This window comes from Tiliqua scincoides, chromosome 7 (assembly GCF_035046505.1).
Source record: "Tiliqua scincoides isolate rTilSci1 chromosome 7, rTilSci1.hap2, whole genome shotgun sequence".
Taxonomy (NCBI): domain Eukaryota; kingdom Metazoa; phylum Chordata; class Lepidosauria; order Squamata; family Scincidae; genus Tiliqua; species Tiliqua scincoides.
Window position 1 is genome coordinate 70,241,019 of NC_089827.1, and position 20,683 is coordinate 70,261,701.

Sequence of the window (20,683 nt, forward strand, 5' to 3'; positions counted from 1 at the left end):
GAAGTTATAGACAAAAAAACCAGCAGGATTTTTGCCATGCCTATCGCCTGGGTCGTTGCCCTGTCTATTGCATGGGAGGAAGTCCATCATGGAGGTGATGCACTGGCCTCCCATAGTGGGTGATGCAAACCCCAGTTGACACCACTGCACATGAGTTTAACATGTGCTGAGCTTTCTCTTCATCTCAAGTTCCAAAAGCTCAGTTTTGAGATGCTGTGATATGTTTGTGGAACCCATTTAGAAAATGACATCTGCACCTTGCAGGGATTACAAAATCTCACAGGGGAACAAATGTGTGTGTTTGAACCCACCTTGCATGTGTTCTAACCACAGTGAAATCTTTTCTGGAATGCTTACAGAAAACTACTTGTAAAAGAAGTTTTGAGAAATGCATCCTGTCTGTCTGCGTACTGCAGGGCTTGCTTTGGGTCTTCCGTGTTGCAAAAAAAGCTTGAGAAACAAACACCATCACATGTTAACATGAGTATTTAGTTCAGTGCAGAGGAAGAGTTCAGAGGGTGAAAGACAAATTTATCGTTCAAAATGGTAATCCCTGAGACCTCCCTCTCACCTTGAGCAGATGTCACCCATCCATCAGTGTCAAATTCACACCAGCATTTAGAAGAGCAGTTAATGGGAACATCTTCTTGGTAAGCAATTGACAGCCAATTCAACCTGTGAGAACAGCCACATTCCACTACAGTACAGAGATGCAGATCCCCAGATGATATCATAATTCATAACAGCCAGAAGTGAACACACCATTGCTTTCAGCTAGATGGCCAGGAGTCAGGTGACCTGAAAACAAGCCAATTGACAATTCTGCTTGCTCTTACGAATCCACTTTTGGACAATCTTCTATTCCTCGAAGTGTTACCTAATCAGAAGCAACCTGAGATGAGCTGTTACACAGGTTTATATTTTCATCACCCCTGTGTGGTGACATCTTTGGCATGGGGCAGTAGATTGCCTTTCCTGGCACAGCTCCTAAAAAATTAAATTTCAATGGGGAAACATCCAACGCATTGTGCTAACAGTTGCATTCAGTAACACCCCACCTGACCCTACTACAGTGCTATCATGCTGTGGGATTTTCAGCACCAGCGTGGCATGGAACGTGTTTGCAAAAGTACTGTGGATTCATTCAGTCAGAGACAGAGATGCTGACAAAACCCCAATGATTGGATACCTAAGATGCCACAGCCTTCTGACCCTCCTGCCAGTGGCGTAGCTAGAGGGGGGTGCAAAATGCTAAGTTTTGCAGGGAGCCTCACCGCAGTATGCAAGCAGCCCCTCCTCTTCGGCATGGGCCTTGACTGCCCATGTGCTCCATCCTGTATTCGCCTTCGTTTTGCCCCCACAACCTGGATGGCTCTGAAGGGGAGGGGCCACTTGCATGCTGAGGTGAGGTTCCCTGCAAAACTTATTGCTTTGCACTCCCGCCACTAGCTATGCCACTGCACTTATGCCAGAAGGATAAAGAAGTTCTATAGCCTGTCGTCAAATGGATCACATAAACAAATGGGTCATTTGAGCATCCAAACAGATTTCTTGATACAGGAATCCAGCACAATCTGATTAACTTCAGCATGGTTTATATTGATGATGGTGGCAATGGCAACAAAATAATCAAAAATAATTAAAACATTTGTGTCTGCATGTGTTATCTATAACTATTCAGGATGCTGACTGGTCTCAAGTGCTTCCAAATAGGTAGAGGTGTTTGTTTCTGGTAAGGTAGGATTTACAGTCTTACTGAACACAATGGACTTACTTTTGAGTAAGGTAAATAACACCATTTTCAAACACTTCTCAAAATAAGCTGTGAAGAATTTTCTGCTTGGAACTGATTTTAGAGTCTTATTGGTTTAAGTGGGAAAGTGTTAAGCATAAACTCAAGGGGGGGGTTAAGCCCGCAGATGCACACTGCACAATCTAAAAAGATGCAAAAGAACACCAGCCACTAGAAAAGACACTGCTGGAGTGAGGTGGGCCAGTTACTCTCCCCCTGCTAAAAAAAGGAGCACCCACTTGAAAAAGTGCCTCTTACCCAATTAGCAGGGGTTAACAGCCCAATCCTATGCCCTGGCAGTACCCAGCGGTACAACGGCACAGAAATGGCCTACTGCTGTATCCTACAGACTGGGGCAACCACTGGAGAATCCTCAGCGTAAGGGAATGGTTGTCCTCTTACCCCACGTGAAGCTCCACAATTGGCAATGGGTCTCCTTAAACCATTTCTGCCCAACGTTGCATATACGCAACTGGGATGATTTTGTAGAAGAACAAAGTAATTTAGATTTAGGACTCTGCACTTGCTATATAACTTTCAATATTTGTCTTTATTTTTTCTGTTTCTGTTTCTTTTTTGTTTCAAATAGTATTAAGTTTAAGTTCCAGGTTTTTTGAGTTTTTGTTATAGTTGTTTCAATCTTAAAAAAAGGATTGTGCTCTAACACTCATAGTTCCTGAAATATACACGGAAGCTTGCCTCTGCAGATGAATTGCCATCAAGGATCGCATGATCATGTACAGACTTATGGGACTTGGAGGTGCATGGATTAGCTATTTCAGAATGTGGGGCACAATCCAGAGAAAACCAATCACAATTAAGAGCCACTTCATGCATTGAATTAAGCATCTTTAAACCCACCATAATTAATGGGCTTAAGCGTGCTTATATGTGTCTCGGATTGTTGTCTTTAAGTTTTAGGCCCAATCTTATCCAACTTTCTAGTGCGGATGCAACGGCCATGCAACCCCGAGGTATGGGAACAAACATTCCCTTACCTTGAGGAGGCCTCCGTTACTGCTCCCCCACCACAGGATGCTGTGCACACCCCATTGGCATGGCTGCATCAGTGCTGGAAAATTGGATAGGATTGAGCCTATGAAGTGCGCATGTAAAAATTTTTATGTGTACACTTACAAACATAAAAGTATGAATCATTATTTGGGAAATACTGTTCAATGATCAGATAGGTTCATCCAAAAAAAGAGCCAGGTATGGCCAAAGTGTCCTGTTAATGTGTAGGCATAGCAATAAATGTTTTTGCTACAGGGGCAAGGCTGTGTTTGTTAAATATGTTTACCCCACTTGCTAATAAAGTGTTTGTGCATATCAGTTCTTTATTCTAAAAGGAGTACGTGGGGGAGGGGATCAAAACGTGCTCCATTCCTTGCCTTATCTGCTACATATCGCTGCTTTTAAGCAGTGTTTCACCAGCCTGGATCTCATATTAGAAATGAGAAAAGCAGATAGAAAACTGCTTATAGCAGTATATGCTTTTTCAATCCTTTTTCAAAATCCATTCCCCCTCTTCCTGTGCAAGTCAATTTTATCCTCTGCTCCACTCCTTCCATCTCCACCCAGTTATTGTACTCAATCAAAATATCAGAACATTGTTTCTCCATGTATTTATTATTTATTTATTTTCTGGCCCTTGACACTATGTCAGATATATGATGCAGCCCTTGTGCCTAAACAATGGGACACCGCTGCCCTACACCATCTTCAGGTCACCAATCATCAGCATTCACTGAATACAATATTTATATTATAATAGAACTGCACTCTGTACAAAAGTATCATTTAATAATTTATAGTTTTTATGAAGGCACATAAATAGAGCATAAACAATAGCATAATATTTTAACAAAAATTACTCTCCTTTACTCATTGTAAGAGGGGGATTTGTTTTGGCCCCTGATGTTAAAAAAAAATCATTTGTTTCTTGAAACATAATAAGGTTTCATCCCGGTATTTACATAGTAGTTTCTTCCCATTCAAGTTCTACATCACCTGCAAAAGAAGCAAATACACAGGTTGAAGCTTTTGAAAATTAATTTTAGCAGGCTACAAGTAATAGTTTAGCACTAACTTATACGTATCAAGAGCAAAAAAGACATAGCTTAACAGCCTGTAATTTCACAAGCAAAGAAAGGGTAATGAAAATGATCAAGCATTTTGTTTTGCAGGAACCATGATAAGCAAGCAAGCAAGCACCTTGTTTTTACTTGCTGGCTGCTTGTCACTGCGTTGTCTGTATCAAATGGATCAATTTAATGTGGAGAGAACTGTGTAGAAGTTCTTAATTATTTTGTTCCATTTCTTCTCTGTTTTTTTTATTCCAGGCAGGCTGAACTTCAGCGCAATTAATTAATTTTGTCCAGTGAACGAAGTAATTACATTCATTCATACATAGTGCCTTCAATGTGCATGGTACCCTAAAAATTATGAAGGGGGGGGGTTCCCTGCCCAGAGAAGTTTATACATTCTAAAATTTGACATAGGGGGGACATTGGTGGAGGAAAAGGGAGATGGAGGCAGGAGTAAACAAGGAAGGAATATGCATTACTGTTAAGGCTTAGTTACAATTAGGGCCAGGCTCCCTTAAGCTTCATAGAAAAAGCTTATTTTCAATAAGGATTGGAGGTGACATCATGCAGGCATTTTGAGAAGCAGTTCCAGGTATAGGAGGAAGCAACAGTGGAATCATTTGAGAGAACGAGACCTTCAAGCAACTTGACTAAGGTATGCAACTTGTCCCTCAAAACGGCCACAGTGCCAGAAGATTGGAGGATAGCAAATGTCACGCCTATTTTTAAAAAGGGAAAGAGGGGGGACCCGGGAAACTATAGGCCGGTCAGCCTAACATCCATACCGGGTAAGATGGTGGAATGCCTCATCAAAGATAGGATCTCAAAACACATAGACGAACAGGCCTTGCTGAGGGAGAGTCAGCATGGCTTCTGTAAGGGTAAGTCTTGCCTCACGAACCTTATAGAATTCTTTGAAAAGGTCAACAGGCATGTGGATGCGGGAGAACCCGTGGACATTATATATCTGGACTTTCAGAAGGCGTTTGACACGGTCCCTCACCAAAGGTTACTGAAAAAACTCCACAGTCAGGGAATTAGAGGACAGGTCCTCTCCTGGATTGAGAACTGGTTGGAGGCCAGGAAGCAGAGAGTGGGTGTCAATGGGCAATTTTCACAATGGAGAGAGGTGAAAAGCGGTGTGCCCCAAGGATCTGTCCTGGGACCGGTGCTTTTCAACCTCTTCATAAATGACCTGGAGACAGGGTTGAGCAGTGAAGTGGCTAAGTTTGCAGACGACACCAAACTTTTCCGAGTGGTAAAGACCAGAAGTGATTGTGAGGAGCTCCAGAAGGATCTCTCCAGACTGGCAGAATGGGCAGCAAAATGGCAGATGCGCTTCAATGTCAGTAAGTGTAAAGTCATGCACATTGGGGCAAAAAATCAAAACTTTAGATATAGGCTGATGGGTTCTGAGCTGTCTGTGACAGATCAGGAGAGAGATCTTGGGGTGGTGGTGGACAGGTCGATGAAAGTGTCGACCCAATGTGCGGTGGCAGTGAAGAAGGCCAATTCTATGCTTGGGATCATTAGGAAGGGTATTGAGAACAAAACGGTTAGTATTATAATGCCGTTGTACAAATCGATGGTAAGGCCACACCTGGAGTATTGTGTCCAGTTCTGGTCGCCGCATCTCAAAAAAGACATAGTGGAAATGGAAAAGGTGCAAAAGAGAGCGACTAAGATGATTACGGGGCTGGGGCACCTTCCTTATGAGGAAAGGCTATGGCGTTTGGGCCTCTTCAGCCTAGAAAAGAGACGCTTGAGGGGGGACATGATTGAGACATACAAAATTATGCAGGGGATGGACAGAGTGGATAGGGAGATGCTCTTTACACTCTCACATAATACCAGAACCAGGGGACATCCACTAAAATTGAGTGTTGGGCGGGTTAGGACAGACAAAAGAAAATATTTCTTTACTCAGCGCGTGGTCGGTCTGTGGAACTCCTTGCCACAGGATGTGGTGCTGGCGTCTAGCCTAGACGCCTTTAAAAGGGGATTGGACGAGTTTCTGGAGGAAAAATCCATTATGGGGTACAAGCCATGATGTGTATGCGCAACCTCCTGATTTTAGGAATGGGTTAAGTCAGAATGCCAGATGTAGGGGAGAGCACCAGGATGAGGTCTCTTGTTATCTGGTGTGCTCCCTGGGGCATTTGGTGGGCCGCTGTGAGATACAGGAAGCTGGACTAGATGGGCCTATGGCCTGATCCAGTGGGGCTGTTCTTATGTTCTTATGTAACTGAGTGAGGTAGCTGAAGGAGTAAAGGTCATGGACAAGGATCTATCACGAAAGGAAAGCTTTGTAGCACAACCCAAAGGATAGGATATGGCAGAGCAGGGCCGCATCCCTCGTCCCGCCCCGGTTCCTCCCCCTCCCCCCCGCACCACAAAACTAGAACAGCAAATGATGTTTCTCAAGACATGCTAATTCACTGTGGTCAACTAAATAAAACTGGCAGCTAAAAAATAATTTTAAAAAATTGATACAGTGTCTATGTGCTCACCTTCCATGGCATCCAAAGAATCCATCTTTTGCAATACTGAATAATTAACAAAACATATAGGATGGCTACTCCTCTTGATTGTCAGTAAGTCCAAAACACACTGGTGCATAAATATATACTGCGCCTGGAAATGTGAAAATGAAAAGTTACTCAACTGAGTTTATGTATAGCTGGGAGAGCTTGCTGCTAATAGTAAAACATTTTGAGGAACTGTTGAAAAAGGAAAATTTGCCACTTTCAGCCGATATTATTCATGTTTGACATACTACCAAAAAGTTGAAATAGTTGAAAAGTAAGCTGCACTTTGCTAAGGTTGAGGCTAGCTGAAAATCCAGGGGCATCCAGAGATTTACGCCATCCAGCAATTGACAGTCACAGACTATAATAGTCCACACACAGCTGGCTCAAGTGTGCTGGGATTACTGCCCCCCCCAAAAAAAGACAGAGAAAAACAGCAGTTTAAATAGTGCAGATGACTCAGCCAACCATTACAATCTCAAGTGCTGATTATATGAAGTAAGCCATAGCAGAGGTTCTAAACGCCTTACCAGGTTCTGTACCATACACATCCTTTCACTTCTCAGCTCAGCTACAAGCCCATAGATATCCACAAAGTCGTGGTCATTTATATGCTGTGTTAAATGGTCAAGAGCGATATAAACCCCTGTTCTGCCAACTCCAGCACTAGAAGGAAGTAGAGAGTGAAGCATTTAGAAATGAACGTGTAAAACAGTTAATGACAAGCCACAGTTGCAAGAGAAACTGTACTGCAGTTTGGATATGATGCACTGAAAGTAAAGAAATAACTGGAGAAATGTAAGCTGAAAATTATTTATATTTCAGTGTACTATTATGGGGGATACAAAACACCCCTGGTGGTAACATTTTACTGGAAACATTCCTGCATGCTCAGCTATACTGTATATTATAGTAGCAACCAAAATAATGTGAATTTGCTAGTCTAAATGAAGCCTTAGTGTTCTGTACTAATGCAGGCTTCTGCTGTAATAGTAGCTGCAGTGTTATAGCTACCACATTGCCACTCATAATCTACTGGTACAGACTGTTGTCCAGTTTATGGCTGAGACACATAAAATGAGTTGTTGAGAAACATGGGCAGTGCAATCCCTTGTACTGGCTCCCGGCTGTCACGAACATGCTGGGCAGGGAAGCGCAGAATGGGAGGCAGGAACAGCAGAAGCCTCCTCCACCATATCCTAACCCCTCTCCTGGGCCTTCCAGCATTACACTGAGGTTCCCGGATTTGCGCCAACTCAACAGCTGTTTAGCCCTATGGAGCCAAGGAGACCTATCCCCTTACCCCAAGGAGACCTCCAGCACCTCCTAACCTGTGCTGGATACAGCGCAGGCCATGTGGCCTGGCCGCACCAGCGCAAGTTGGAACTGGGCAGTCAGTTACACTGAAGTTTTATGAATTTCTAGTGAAATAAATTCTCCACTTACCTGCAGTGAACAACTATAGGTGTAGTATCGTGTGCTCGGCTGGCACGGATCAGCTTCACAAAATGAATTAGCGATGCAGTTGTTTCAGGTACTCCATGTTCAGGCCAGGCAGTAAAGTTACACTGACGGACCATCATACAATCCCCATGCTTGCAAAGACAAGTTGAAAAAAAAGAAAGAAAGATTTATTTTACTTTAGAATTTCAAAGCTAATTCTCACTTGCAATTTGTGCACATATACTGAGTTAAATTCTAGTAAGATTGTGTTCATTACAGTATACTAAGCCCCTCCACCGAAGAAGCTTGCCTTTGAATTATCTTCGTAAGATACAATTAATGGTTTCTGGGGCCAAAAAATCTGGCTGGCTCCAAAACACCATGAGTGGATCAGCTGTCTGATCTGTGATAAGTGTTTCACAGAAGCTAGTCATCACTCCACACCGCAGTCAGTAAATGATGGGTATGCACGTGTGAATTCACCCTAAGAACCATTGCATTTTCATGGCTCCAGAAACTTTGAACATTCCTGGTTACGTACTATATCAAGAGTAGAAGAAATAGTCATCTGAACACTTCACTCCATAGATTAATATCTGAGGACATTTCTAGAAAGATAGGAGTACCAGCATGAACTCCAGGAAAGACATAATAAGCATTCAGGAGCACTAGATAAGTTTAGATGACCATTGAAGTTTCAGAGGCAAATGGATGATTTTCACAAAACATACAGAAACATTAAAAACAATAATTTCTCAGACCTGGCCTTACCCTTTCAATTTTTAGATCCCTGACTGTCCAGTCTATTTGAACGTCTTCCACTAATTTAGTAATCACTATATCTCCAAAAACAGTCACTGGTATGTTGTCTTCAGGCCAATACTGATGGCATCTTATCTGAAATCAGTATGAAATAACACAGCTTATTAAAAATGATCATATGTAAGTTTATTAGATGTGTAACTATCAGCTATCAGAACTATTTGCAGTTCAGATACAGGTAACTCACCCGTCCTTTCTCAAAACACTGAGAAAGCATCACAAGGGTTTTTGCTCTAGTTTCCCACACCATTCTCCAGAAATCCCCCACTGTGCCTGGTAATGGTCCTTGGGTAGCAATAAATTCATTTGGACATAAATAGCCCTAAAGAGAAGAAGAACTTTAGTAAATACTAATAAAAGGGGGAAAGTGAGGAAGCATTCAGCTAGGAATATACGTATATGACTATATTCTTAGCGTAAACAAACACTCTCATTGCATGATGACATTTAGAAATTCATTTATTGAGGAATTTCAATGTATTTCTATGGCCATTCAGAAGAAATATGTACATTTACATTCATGTAGTCATTCTATGCAGGATAGGGCTGTCGTGCTTCAGCGTTTACAACAGCAGAACGAGTTTCTCTGTTGTAAAATGGCTGCTGATGGAGTGCACAGCACTCTGTCTGCGGTCATTTTGCAAGTGTTACAGCTAGAGGCAGCAGCCCTCCAACCCTACCAACAGACCCAGCTGTACCCACTGGACAAGACAGGTGGTGGGTGTGGAGGAGAGGAATGGGGTAGGGAGGAAGTGGGAGGGATGGATTTGGTGGTAATGGCATACGGTATATCCCATCCCCTCTTTTTCAAACCTCCCCATCCCATTCTTCTCCTCAAGCTTGCACTGACTAAAGATCTGGCACTGGTCCAAGGTGACCCACTGCGGAGCAAGAGGCTTACAGAAGAGTAAGGGAAAATAATTCTCCCTTTCCTGTGAAGACTCCCAATCCGCCCCCCCCCCCACCGCAGGATACAGTGCACTGCGTCAGCAAGGGAGGATAGGGCTCTCAGAGTCATAACTGAGTCTTTCTAGTGTGTGATAATAGTGTATTATATAGTGTACACCATATAGTGTATTATTTCAGAAACTGATGGTGTAGTCTACTCATCTATTTAGTTGTCCTTCACTAAACCTAATTATCCCAAAACATATATCAGTTTGGTGAGAAAAGGACCTCACAATATCCTTAATATAAATATTGGTTCTGTACATAATTGTGATATTATTGGTGCATATTATATTACAGACAGAAACTGGCCCCATTATTATGTTTGTTTTTGTTGGCTTTTCTGTAAAGGTATAAGAACAAAAGAAGAGCCCTGCTGGGTCAGATCATCTAGTCCATTATTTTGTTTCTAACAATAGCCTACCAGAACTGAGGCCACACAACAAGTGTAAATGTTCGCATCCTCAAGTTATGGTCCCTCACCTCTCTTGCAGTGAGGAGGATTAACATAGCTTTCCTCTGCCACCTGCTGTATATATTATATATCAGATAACTAACAAACAGCTGTGAATTACTTGACCTGTAAGTATCTAGATTTTTGCTTGACTTGTGAGTATAATTCCATAAAGGAATAATCATTCTCCAGTTATGAACTAGTACTGGAGTATCTAGAAACAATGTCAGTGGGGGGAAAACACCCAAATGGAATGCATGCTGATAGTTCTGATTGCAAAATTCATTCTCCTGCCTTTATTTTCAGTTGCTATCTGAAACCTGAAAAACTACAATTATTTTCCCACAAGAAGATTAAGAATAGAAAGAGTCCTAGAGGGATTCTATTATTATCCCCTTGTAGATATAAATTGCAAGTGTCCTTTTGGGGGCTGGAAGCTCTGATTCTTAAAAACCTCTGTTCTGACAAGGAAAGAGGGTTTATGAGCAGACTGCCCCTTCTGACATCCATAAGAGAATACATATTGATAGGGAACAGAGAACCACATACTGTAAGTAAAACATTGTTGTATTTGTGATTACCCCTATCTGTAGCATTGGAGCAGATTCAGATCCCAAAAGCAGGAACTGGCCAGACTGAAAGGCCACTCTTGGACCCTGACAAATGGCCGGAGTCAAGGCACACCAGACTGTGGAATTGATCCCATTTCCCCCAAGAAGGGTCTTGTTCACACTGGGAACTTTATCCTACCCTGTGCTTGTATGCAACAGGTCACATGGAAGTAAATAGAGAGGAAGAGAGCAAGGCTTTAGGCGAGAGGGCCATTCGCTTTGACACTATCCACTTTCTAGATGGGGGAACCATCACCATCCACTGCCTCCTCTGCAACCACTCAGTTTGAAAGAAGTGGGTGGATGATCAGAACCATCGCCCTACTACTTTCAAAGCAAAAAAACTGGGTGGCCTGGTCACTCCAAGCCACGTGTAACCACTCTTAGTGGCTGTGGTCACTTAGAGTGGCAAGCCACCCACTTCTTTCAAAGTGAAAGAAGTGGGGCAGCCATTCTGAATGACTGCCCACTTCATTCAAAGCAATAAAAAATTGGGTGGCCTGGCCACTCCAAGCAACTGCAGTCACTCAGAGCGTGGAAGTAATTGCAAGGAAGGTAAGTAAGTAAGGAAGTAATTGCAGTGGCGTCATCATAATTATTTCCGGGTCAGAGCAGCATTTCAAGGGACAGCCCTGGGGTGGCACAAGCCCAAGGAATGTCCCTGCCAGAGGGTTGATGCTTGTGGACATGCCAAAATAGATTTGTCATAGGTCATATGAGTTATAATAGCTGGATCGAGTGAGAAGAGAGGAATACTATTTGAACTCCTGTTCTTCTGGATAATAGGTGTGACATCGCTACTGAATGCAATAACAACAAAACTAGACTGGAAGAGAGCCTGGAGGTGTCAAGGAAGCTAGTATGATGGAAGTCTTGTTATACTTGCCTGAACATAGTAGTAATCACTTATTTGAGAATTATTAAATTGCATTTTTGTGTTTTTTTTCCCCCCTGTACAATCGCAGCTGCTTTGGAAATGACTCCTTAGCAAAGATAATATAGCATCTGGACCAGAGTTTTTACTAAACACTTTTAGTCACTGGAAATAGTTTGATTCATCTAGCACTTTCCAGGCTAAACAAAATAGGGACCTCTTTTTTTTTAATAAGGTTTGTATTGCTTTGTTTGGGTGCTAATTCAGGACTAGAATGGCAAAACTATAAGGTTTGAATATGAATAAAGGCTAAATTGTACCTGATCTGGCAAAAAAAAAATCAACAAGATTATTAAAGCAAACAAAGAACAAACAAAAGAAGACAAACTAGAAGTGCCAGGGAGTAACAATTTTTTAAAATTGCAGGGCATCAACTATGGGGGGATCTTCCCAGGATCACATACTTGTCAAAAATTCATTTTATCCTCTCACCATTTCACTGTTTTTCAGTGTTTTTCAGAATTTCACTGTTTTCCAGAATTCACTTTATCCTCTCACCATTTCACTGTTTTTCTTTTTCAAGTGGGTGCTCCTTTTTTTAGCAGGGGGAGAGTAACTGGCCCACATCACCCCAGCACTATCTGTTCTAGTGGCTGTCTGCTGGTATTCATTTGCATCTTTTTAGATTGTGAGCCCTTTTGGGACAGGGAGCCATTTAGTTATTTGATTTTTCTCTGTAAACCGCTTTGTGAACTTTTAGTTGAAAAGCGGTATATAAATACTGTTAATAATAATAATAATTTTATTTTCCAATAGGAAAGAAAAAAAAATCAATAAAAGCCTAGCCTCGTTAATTCCAATGTGGTGAAATAGGACAATTAGGGCCCAATCCTATCTTAATTTTCCATTGCTAGTGCAGCCATGCCAATAGGGCATGCACTGCATCCTGTGGTGGTGAGGCAGTCATAGAGGCCTTCCCAAGGTATGGGAACATTTGTTCTCTTACCTCAGGGCTGCATTGTGGCTGCACCGGTGCTGGGAAGTTGGATAGGATTGGGCCCTTACTGCCCTATGACAAATAAACATGATCGAAGCTGTGAAAATTCCTCTGTTTCACCACACAAAAAACATACAGCTTTTATTGATTTTTCTTTCATTTTAATGGCCAGGGCATTGCCACAGCTAGAGGCTGGTATGTCAGTGGATCAATTTTGCTCAAGGTCTAAATATGACTACATATGTGAAAGAGAAGAAACTTTCCTTAAGTGTTTTCACCAGAATGACTGGTGATCCTGGGAAGTAAATTAATATTGTGTTGATTTTGGTTTTTTAGTAGAGAGCATGTAGGGACCATGATGAAAAAATATGTGTACATTCCTGGAGGTATCCTGAAATGGGAACATACTGCTTTGGAGAGGGATCATGTATTCAATCAAAACCAATCCACTATGACTTGGCAAGACACTCTCATGCTCAGAAGTTGAGTCAGAATAATGAACTCTATTTGCATCAAGAACCTGATAGTTCAATAATTTTGTTTTTTTTCTCTTTGGACAAAGGTGTATGAAACTGGTGTCTAGCTCAGTGATTTTCAACCTTTTTCAACTTGTGGCACACTGGCAAGGCACTAAAATGGTCAAGGCACACCATCAACTTTTTGACAATTGACAAGGCACACTGTGCTGTCAATGGAGGCTCACATCCCCCAATGGTCCTATTAATAAATGACCCTCTCCCAAATTCCCGCAGCACACCTGGAGACCATTCATGGCACACCAGTGTGCCATGGCACAGTGGTTGAAAATGGCTGCTTTTGGCAATGTTTCAGAGACTGTGCCAGAATGGCACAGTCTCTGAAACATTGCCAAAAGCAGCCATTTTCAATGCATGATGCATGCATTGATGCATAATGAATGATGAATGATGCATGATGAATGCATGATCAAGTTCTCTAGGAATTTTTGCCTCTGAGCCCAGTTAGGATAAGGCTGTAAGTCACTTTTCTAAAAGAGATTAAAAATAGGAAAAATTTGAAAACAATTTATAAATAGTTCCAAACTTACAGACACATAGCTAGCATTGATATAATCGGATCCAGGAATGCTAGAATCAGGCATTAGTTTCACTCTGTTATTATTATCTGTACAGTAAAAATAAAATCAGTTTAATTAATTAAGCTTGCTCCAATATTGGTGATCTTTACACACACACACACACACCCCATCCCTAATTATGTGACCTGACCATATCTCACAAGAGTTAACAGATCATCATCCACCCTTGTTAATGTATAGTAATTGTCCTTCTGTTATAAATTAGTGCAGGTTTACTTAGTTTCATCAAACGATAATTAATCTTCTTGTAAGCCAGCACCTACAGCCCCAGTTTTGAAAAATGACCTGCTTCCTCATACCTCATGTGTCCATGTGTTTGGTGTTCATTTTTAATGGATGCAGCAATACCACAGGGGTCCTAATGTGGTAATAAGCCTGCAAAGTCAGTAGTGAATAAACTATATTTATTTGGTAATTTACTCAGGGGGCAATCCTAACCAACTTTCCAGCACAAAGCTATACCAATGTGGCGTGTACTGCATCCTGCAGTGGGGAGGCAGTCAAGGGGGCCTCCTCAAGGTAAGGGCATGTTTGCTGCCTCACCTTAGGGCTGCATTGTGGCTAGGTCAGTGCTGGAAAGTTGGTTAGGATCGCGCCCTCATTGATGAGATGTTTCTGTGAGTTGGTGGTCTTTACTCACTTATCTTCTGCCTCAACCCATACATTAATAGGAGGCAAAACAATGAGAAAAATCAAGGTTTGTACTGTTCTTTGTTCATTTATGCACAGCATTTATGTGAAAACTTCTAATATGGTTGTGGCCCAAATCCTAACCAACCTTCCGGCTCTGGCATAGCTGTGCCAATGGGGCATATGCCGCATTCTGCAGTTGGTAGCAGTCACGGAGACCTCCTCAAGGTAAGGGAATTTACCTTGTTTGTTCCTTTACCTTGGGGCTCTACTGCCTTTACTTTGGTGCTGGAAAGTTTATTTATTTATTTTTCACATTTTTATACCGCCCTTCCTCCAAAGAGCTCAGGACTGTGTACACAGCTGCTCCCCTTCTTTTGTCCTCACAACCCTGTGAGGTAGGCGAGGCTGAGAGAAAGTGACTGGCCCAAGGTCACCAAGGAAGCTTGGTTAGGATTGTGCCCTCTGTTCCATTTCTGTGAAATTTGTTTGTTGACAAACAAATCTTGGAAGCTTTTATAACTGAGCATGGGCATAAATACTGCAATAAGGAACATACTATGCTCACTTGCTTGGGAATAAACCCCACCGAGAAACAGGGCTTGTGCTTCACATGTATGTGTGACAAACCTATACTGTCAATAAACACTACAAATGTGGAGAGTCCACGTCAGGCCATGTTATACCACAAACATTTTTAGCATGGGTAAATTAAAACACTGAATATATCCTGAACAAGCAGCAGAAAACAGAGCAGCTGTTCTGAAAATAGCATAGACTGTGCTACATTAACAGAGGAATGCCTTGCTCCCAATCTCACATCACAGCTAATGCTTAAAATAATAATGGCATTTCTTGTCTTATTAACTGAAAAATGAAGCAGACTCCTGTCTCCTGTGATAAAATCTATCCTGGATTTATAAGTTACCATATATTCACTCTGATCTTTAGGGGAGCTCTTGCACAGCTCATTTACAAGTATCCTTAAGAAAGCACTGCTGTGTTCCAAGGGACAACGGACACATAAACAGGTGTGTTTTACATTGTTATATCAGAAATTTATTTTTCTTTAGGACAAAGAGTCTAGGAAGAATTTTTTAAAGCTATACCTGGATTATGTTACAAACCTAAGACACTATTTGCAGCTATATTTTTCTGTACCTGCAGATTAATGTCCAAAAAAAAATATTCCTAAACAATCTTTAATAAAACAAAACAAAAAATGGTATACATGGTCCACAGTAAGAAGTTACAGGACATGCACTTTTGCATGCAAACATTAGAGTGACAGAAAATAAAAATTCAAGACACATTTCAAACATACTTTTCTGCTAGTGGCGGAAAAAAATAAGGAGAGTGTAATAATAAAATACACACATGGCTTGATGTTTGGAAAGCGGTTTTTAGACCTGTTCCAAGGCAGGTCAGCATCAGTTGAAGCAAGATCTGGAAGAAACTTAGGGAGTTCCTGTAAAAAGACATGTGTATTAGAATATCTTTTAGGCTGCACCATAAATCTGAGAGTGGTATACACAAGATTATCTTTCATCCTGATTGTGCATCCTGATTGTGAGCTTTATAGGTTTAGTGCTAATTAGCCTTTGACCCTGAATCAATTCATAAATCAATTAAGGCCCAAATCCTAACCAACTTTCCAGCACTGACACAGTGGTACCAATGGGGCATATGCTGCATTCTGCAGTTGGGTGTCACTCACAGAGGCCTCCTCAAAGCAAGGGAATGTGTGTTTCCTTACCTTGGAGCTGCATTGCCCTTATGTTGGTGCTGGAAAGTGGGTTAGGACTGTGCCCTAAGATCTGTTTGTATATTGGTGCTGTGCCAAGGGAGGAAATTGATCCATTTTTGCTTTAAAAAATAGTGGTAGCAGAAAAGCTTGTTTTTACTGGCTAGTCTACATACATAATTTTTCTAAAATGATATGTAATCCAAATAAAAATTCACTGAATTGTAAAGCAGTATGTTTACTAAGAAATGTAGTCATATTTTATTTTGAGGCATTCTAGCATTTGTCCTTATGACAACGACCTCAAATAAAGTAATTGGATTCAGCTGTGTCATTCCAGTAGGAGTAAAGATTTTGTGGATTTGAAGGATGTTACGTTTCAAGGGCAGCTGGTAACATGAAGAAGACTTTCACCTCACTGTCAACCCAGTTACATCAGCAGTGTCAGATGCTAAGCTACAGAATAGACTGTCAGGCTGACCAATTGAAGCTTATATGAACTTTCACCTTAGATGTCTGGATAAAGTCAGAATAGCACCTTCTGTGTTTTCATGTGGCTTTTTGGCAAGGCAGCTGAATTGGGAAAGGGCCTTTCCCTGAGCCACTTAATACACAAATGGTGGCCTAGGGCCTTGGTCTCACCTATCAGTAATGCATTTCCCCAAACTCTTTAGCTTGAGAGAGCAATTGCTACAGTAGGAGAACAAGTAAGTATTTAATTTGTTATTGCTCACAGACCTCTGCCTCAGTGCAGGAAGGGCAGGAAGATGCATGTTGGGCATAATGAACAGGGATGAGAAAAGGGATGAGTGGATCACATCCCAGTTCAAAGTATTAACAATAATCTAAATGCAAAGGCATGGAAGTGGCATAGGATGCAATCCTAATCAACTTTCCAGCACCGAGGTAAGGGCAATGCAATTCCGAGGTAAGGGAACAAACATTGTCTCCATGGAGGCCTCTGTGACTGCCCCCCAACTGCAGAAAGCAGCACATGCCCCACTGGCACAGCTATGCTAGTGCTGAAAAGTTGGTTAGGATTGCATCCATAGTCACATAAAAACAAGAATACATCAATGACAAACTTTTATAAAAGCTCCCAAGAGTTAGAAAAACTGAAGAGAAATAACAGGTTCAAAATCAAATTGTTATTAAGGTTCACTGTCTTCACTATTTCCCGAGCAATTCTCAGTGAGTTATGTTACGACTAACAGTGTAGCTTCTTTTCTTAAGGTATCACCCCACCCAGCATTCACATTAAAACATTTCCAGAAGCAAACAATTAAGACTACTCTTAATTTCAATATTTGGAACATTGGTTAAGAAAAGATGCTTTTAAAAAGTTCAAAACTTTGCACAATAAAAGGGAGTCATGGGAGGTTCCTTTCCCCTACAGCCAATGTAGTCCACTACATCCAATCAAGTCTACTATATTAAAAATAAAAAATTGAAGTGAATGGGGACCCACCTGAAATTGGTTTGCAACCCACCTAGGGGGTCCCAACCCACAGTTTGAGAAACACTTATCTAGACAAAGATTTACCTATTTTTATATTAGTAGGTAGATTCCCAAGAGAGCTAATTATCTAAAAAGTAAAACAGTCCAAAAAAAGAAACATAAAAACAGCACAAGAGATACAAATACAACCTCCAGCATTTCAAAAAGTCTATAAAACCATGTTATTAGTCATAATTGAACCCAAAGCCTCCTATAAAAAGTCAGGTCTTTACCATCCAAAGCAAAATGAGCAGAAATGAAGCCATGTGGGCCTCCTTAGAGATGGCATTGCAAAGCTTAGTTGACACAACCAAAAAGGCCCCATCTGATTGCAGTTCTGACAGTGGAGGGGCACAGAGCTGCTGGGCCTCTGCTGTTGATTTGAGTGAATAGGGAGGTTCATGTTGGAATTCACTTAAAGCCCAATTCTGGGCTCTGCGCACCAGCGTGCACTGTCACAAACGTGCCGTAAGGTATGCTTGTGGGCCCTACCACCAGGCAAGTGCCGGTGGTAACCCAGAGCTGTCTGGTGCTGGGCTACTGCTGGGTAGGCACCCAACCTCTGCCGCTCGGCGCAGAGTGAATAGGGAGGTTCATGTGGAAGTCCTTGTATTATCTAACTACTTAGATAATTGTCCACCTGTGTTATGCGCGGTTTCAGAACCTGTGGATTTCCTCATCTGTTCGTCCTCCTGAACCCATGGACTGGCAGACCTGGTCCTTCTGGAGGTGAGGGAAAGGTGTCCTGAGAGGCAGCGCACAACCATGCACTGCCTCTGTGGGTGCCAGAACAGCTGTTTAGGCCCCCAAAAATGCTACTTTGTGGAACGTCACTTTCATGAAGAAACCAGAAGTTGCATTTTCCCTACCTAAATGGCCATTCTGAGGCCCACAGAGGCAGCAGGCAGTAGCACACTACTTTTCCAGGACTCAGAACACCCTCCAGAGGCAAGAGGATAGAACCTCCGGCCGATAACGTGGGCCGCTTGTAGATATTGTCATTTACAAAACATCTCTTAGAGCAGCGTAGCACAAACTTTCTTGCGTAAGGTGAAATTTCTGCTCTTGTGAGAGAAAAAAAATGAACTCTTCATGCAATTTTGCTCAGAGGTATCTTACGGTGAGACCATTATTAAATGGAGATAAAAACTGCTGAAGATTTATAACCAAGGTTGGCAACCTTCAGTCTCGAAAGACTATAAGCCTACAGCACCCGGTATTCCCAGGCGGTCTCCCATCCAAGTACTAACCAGGCCTGACCCTGCTTAGCTTCCAAGATCAAGAATCTGTAGGAAATACAATTAATCTTCTCACTCTTTTGTTGCCATTTCTCCACAGGATGAAATATTATAATCTAATAGTATAACTGTCAATTGATTTTTTTCTTCATTATTCATAGACTCAGGCAGCAAGTAAATTCATAGCAAATCTATAAATCCAAAATAATAAAGTTATTGGAGACTGATAAATGATTTTGGGGATGGTAAGTGACTCCATCTGCAAGTAATGACGAACACAATGTTTCTGAGACAACAAAAAGGGGGATCTATTTTTTAAATGTTAAAAACTTGATAGCCATAAAAAACAAGTTACTTACAAAAACAATGGGAAACCCAAGTTATAAGCATAGTTTTGGTATGACATAGTATATAAATGTCATGCACACTTTGCAACACCTATCTGTTTTCAACAGGAGCAAAGACTTAAAGAGATATTGGCTGAGACACTGTTGGTTATCATATGGTCTGCAGTCCATTGTGAACTGCTCCTGTCACACCTTGCTATGATGAATGGGAGTTAAACAGCCATATAGTACCCTTGCCAAACTCTCATTTATTTCAGACAAGCTTATGCAGAAAATGTGTCTCAAAGACATACAGTGCAATCCTAAATTGTGCTTAAGCTGGTGCAAGGAACCATGCTGGCTTTCAGGTGTTGTGACTGTGCTGTAAAGCATGTTTGTGTCACTGTAGGAGTCAGGCAGGCTAGCACAAGGACGCGTGCTGGTCTCCCCCGGCTGCATCCAACTCCAGTACCAGTAAATTTGCCTGGGGAGGGCAAGCTTGGGGCACACAGGGGAGGGCGGACTTGGGGGTATTCCAGGGTGGGGAAGAGCAGGAGGCGAATGGGACGGTGAGCAGGCCGAATCCAGGAGGGGTGTGGGAATGGCCTCTAGCACTTAGGCTGGATCCAAACCCCTCCTTCCTGAGCATCCCAGCCTTACACTGGGCTGCTCGGATCTGCGCCATTGATTTAGCTGTCCCCTTACTCCAAGTTGTGCCAGTCCACCTCCAACCCTGTGCTGGATACAGCATAGGCCAGCTGGCCTGTGTGTTCCAGCACAGGTTAGGATTGGGATGCACGTCCATGCACAATGACAGTTTGGGTATACAATAAATATATTTTTGCCACAGCCTACTTCACCATCTTCTCTCAAGCAATTCCAGAGCAGGCTAACTCTTGCCAGTTTTGCACAATGCGGTGGTACTCTCCACAGCTATATAACATGGGCAAAGTGCTAAAGCTTCTCACTAGCAGAGTAAGTTCTAACTGTTCATATATCAGCTGAAACATTTGAACAGAGGAGAAACAGCACTCTCCTCCCCTCCACAATGTAGGTGACATGAGGTATGAATCCAGGCCTCAACACGAACACCTGACCACAAATCCAATGTGAATCAGTTAGGAGCTTCTGCTATGGTATATCTGGCAAAGAAATATACCCTGGGTATATCTGGCAAAGAAAGGAAGGTTTAACATGCCTTAAGATGCTATTCCTCTCTGAAGTTTATCCCACTTTTCATATCTTCCATGACTTCAAGGGGAAGCCCAGCTCCCATAGTTTGAGAACCAATTATATAAACTTTCCATGTATATGTCTGAAAGGACCGTTTTTAATAAATACTGCTTTAATACAAAAATTAAAGAGTTGGTGTTGGAGTTACTGCAGACGAAGTGTAACAATGATCACTGTGTAAATAATTCTGACCACACTGCAATGAGAATAGTACACAAATGAGTGTAACATTACTTTCTAAACAATCAACCTGGTAATTGGGTACTGACAATCAAGGCAAGAGTCCCTGACAGCTTTGCATGCTTAAAATGGACATGAAACATGACACATGAAACGAGTGG

General features: G+C 41.9%; 1 protein-coding gene across 1 annotated transcript in view; it reads right to left on the reverse strand.

Moving 5' to 3' along the window:
• Positions 1 to 3,413: 3,413 nt before the first annotated feature.
• PTPRQ (protein tyrosine phosphatase receptor type Q) overlaps positions 3,414 to 20,683 on the reverse strand; it is a 127,505-nt gene continuing 110,235 nt past the window's right edge. The window contains exons 56-63 of the mRNA XM_066633369.1: positions 15,681 to 15,771; positions 13,623 to 13,699; positions 8,860 to 8,994; positions 8,622 to 8,747; positions 7,854 to 8,002; positions 6,938 to 7,073; positions 6,390 to 6,513; positions 3,414 to 3,802 (exon numbers count right to left, since the gene is read on the reverse strand). Of these exons, the coding sequence (XP_066489466.1) occupies positions 3,765 to 3,802; positions 6,390 to 6,513; positions 6,938 to 7,073; positions 7,854 to 8,002; positions 8,622 to 8,747; positions 8,860 to 8,994; positions 13,623 to 13,699; positions 15,681 to 15,771 (876 nt within the window). The 3' untranslated portion in view covers positions 3,414 to 3,764. The remainder of the gene's footprint in view (positions 3,803 to 6,389; positions 6,514 to 6,937; positions 7,074 to 7,853; positions 8,003 to 8,621; positions 8,748 to 8,859; positions 8,995 to 13,622; positions 13,700 to 15,680; positions 15,772 to 20,683) is intronic.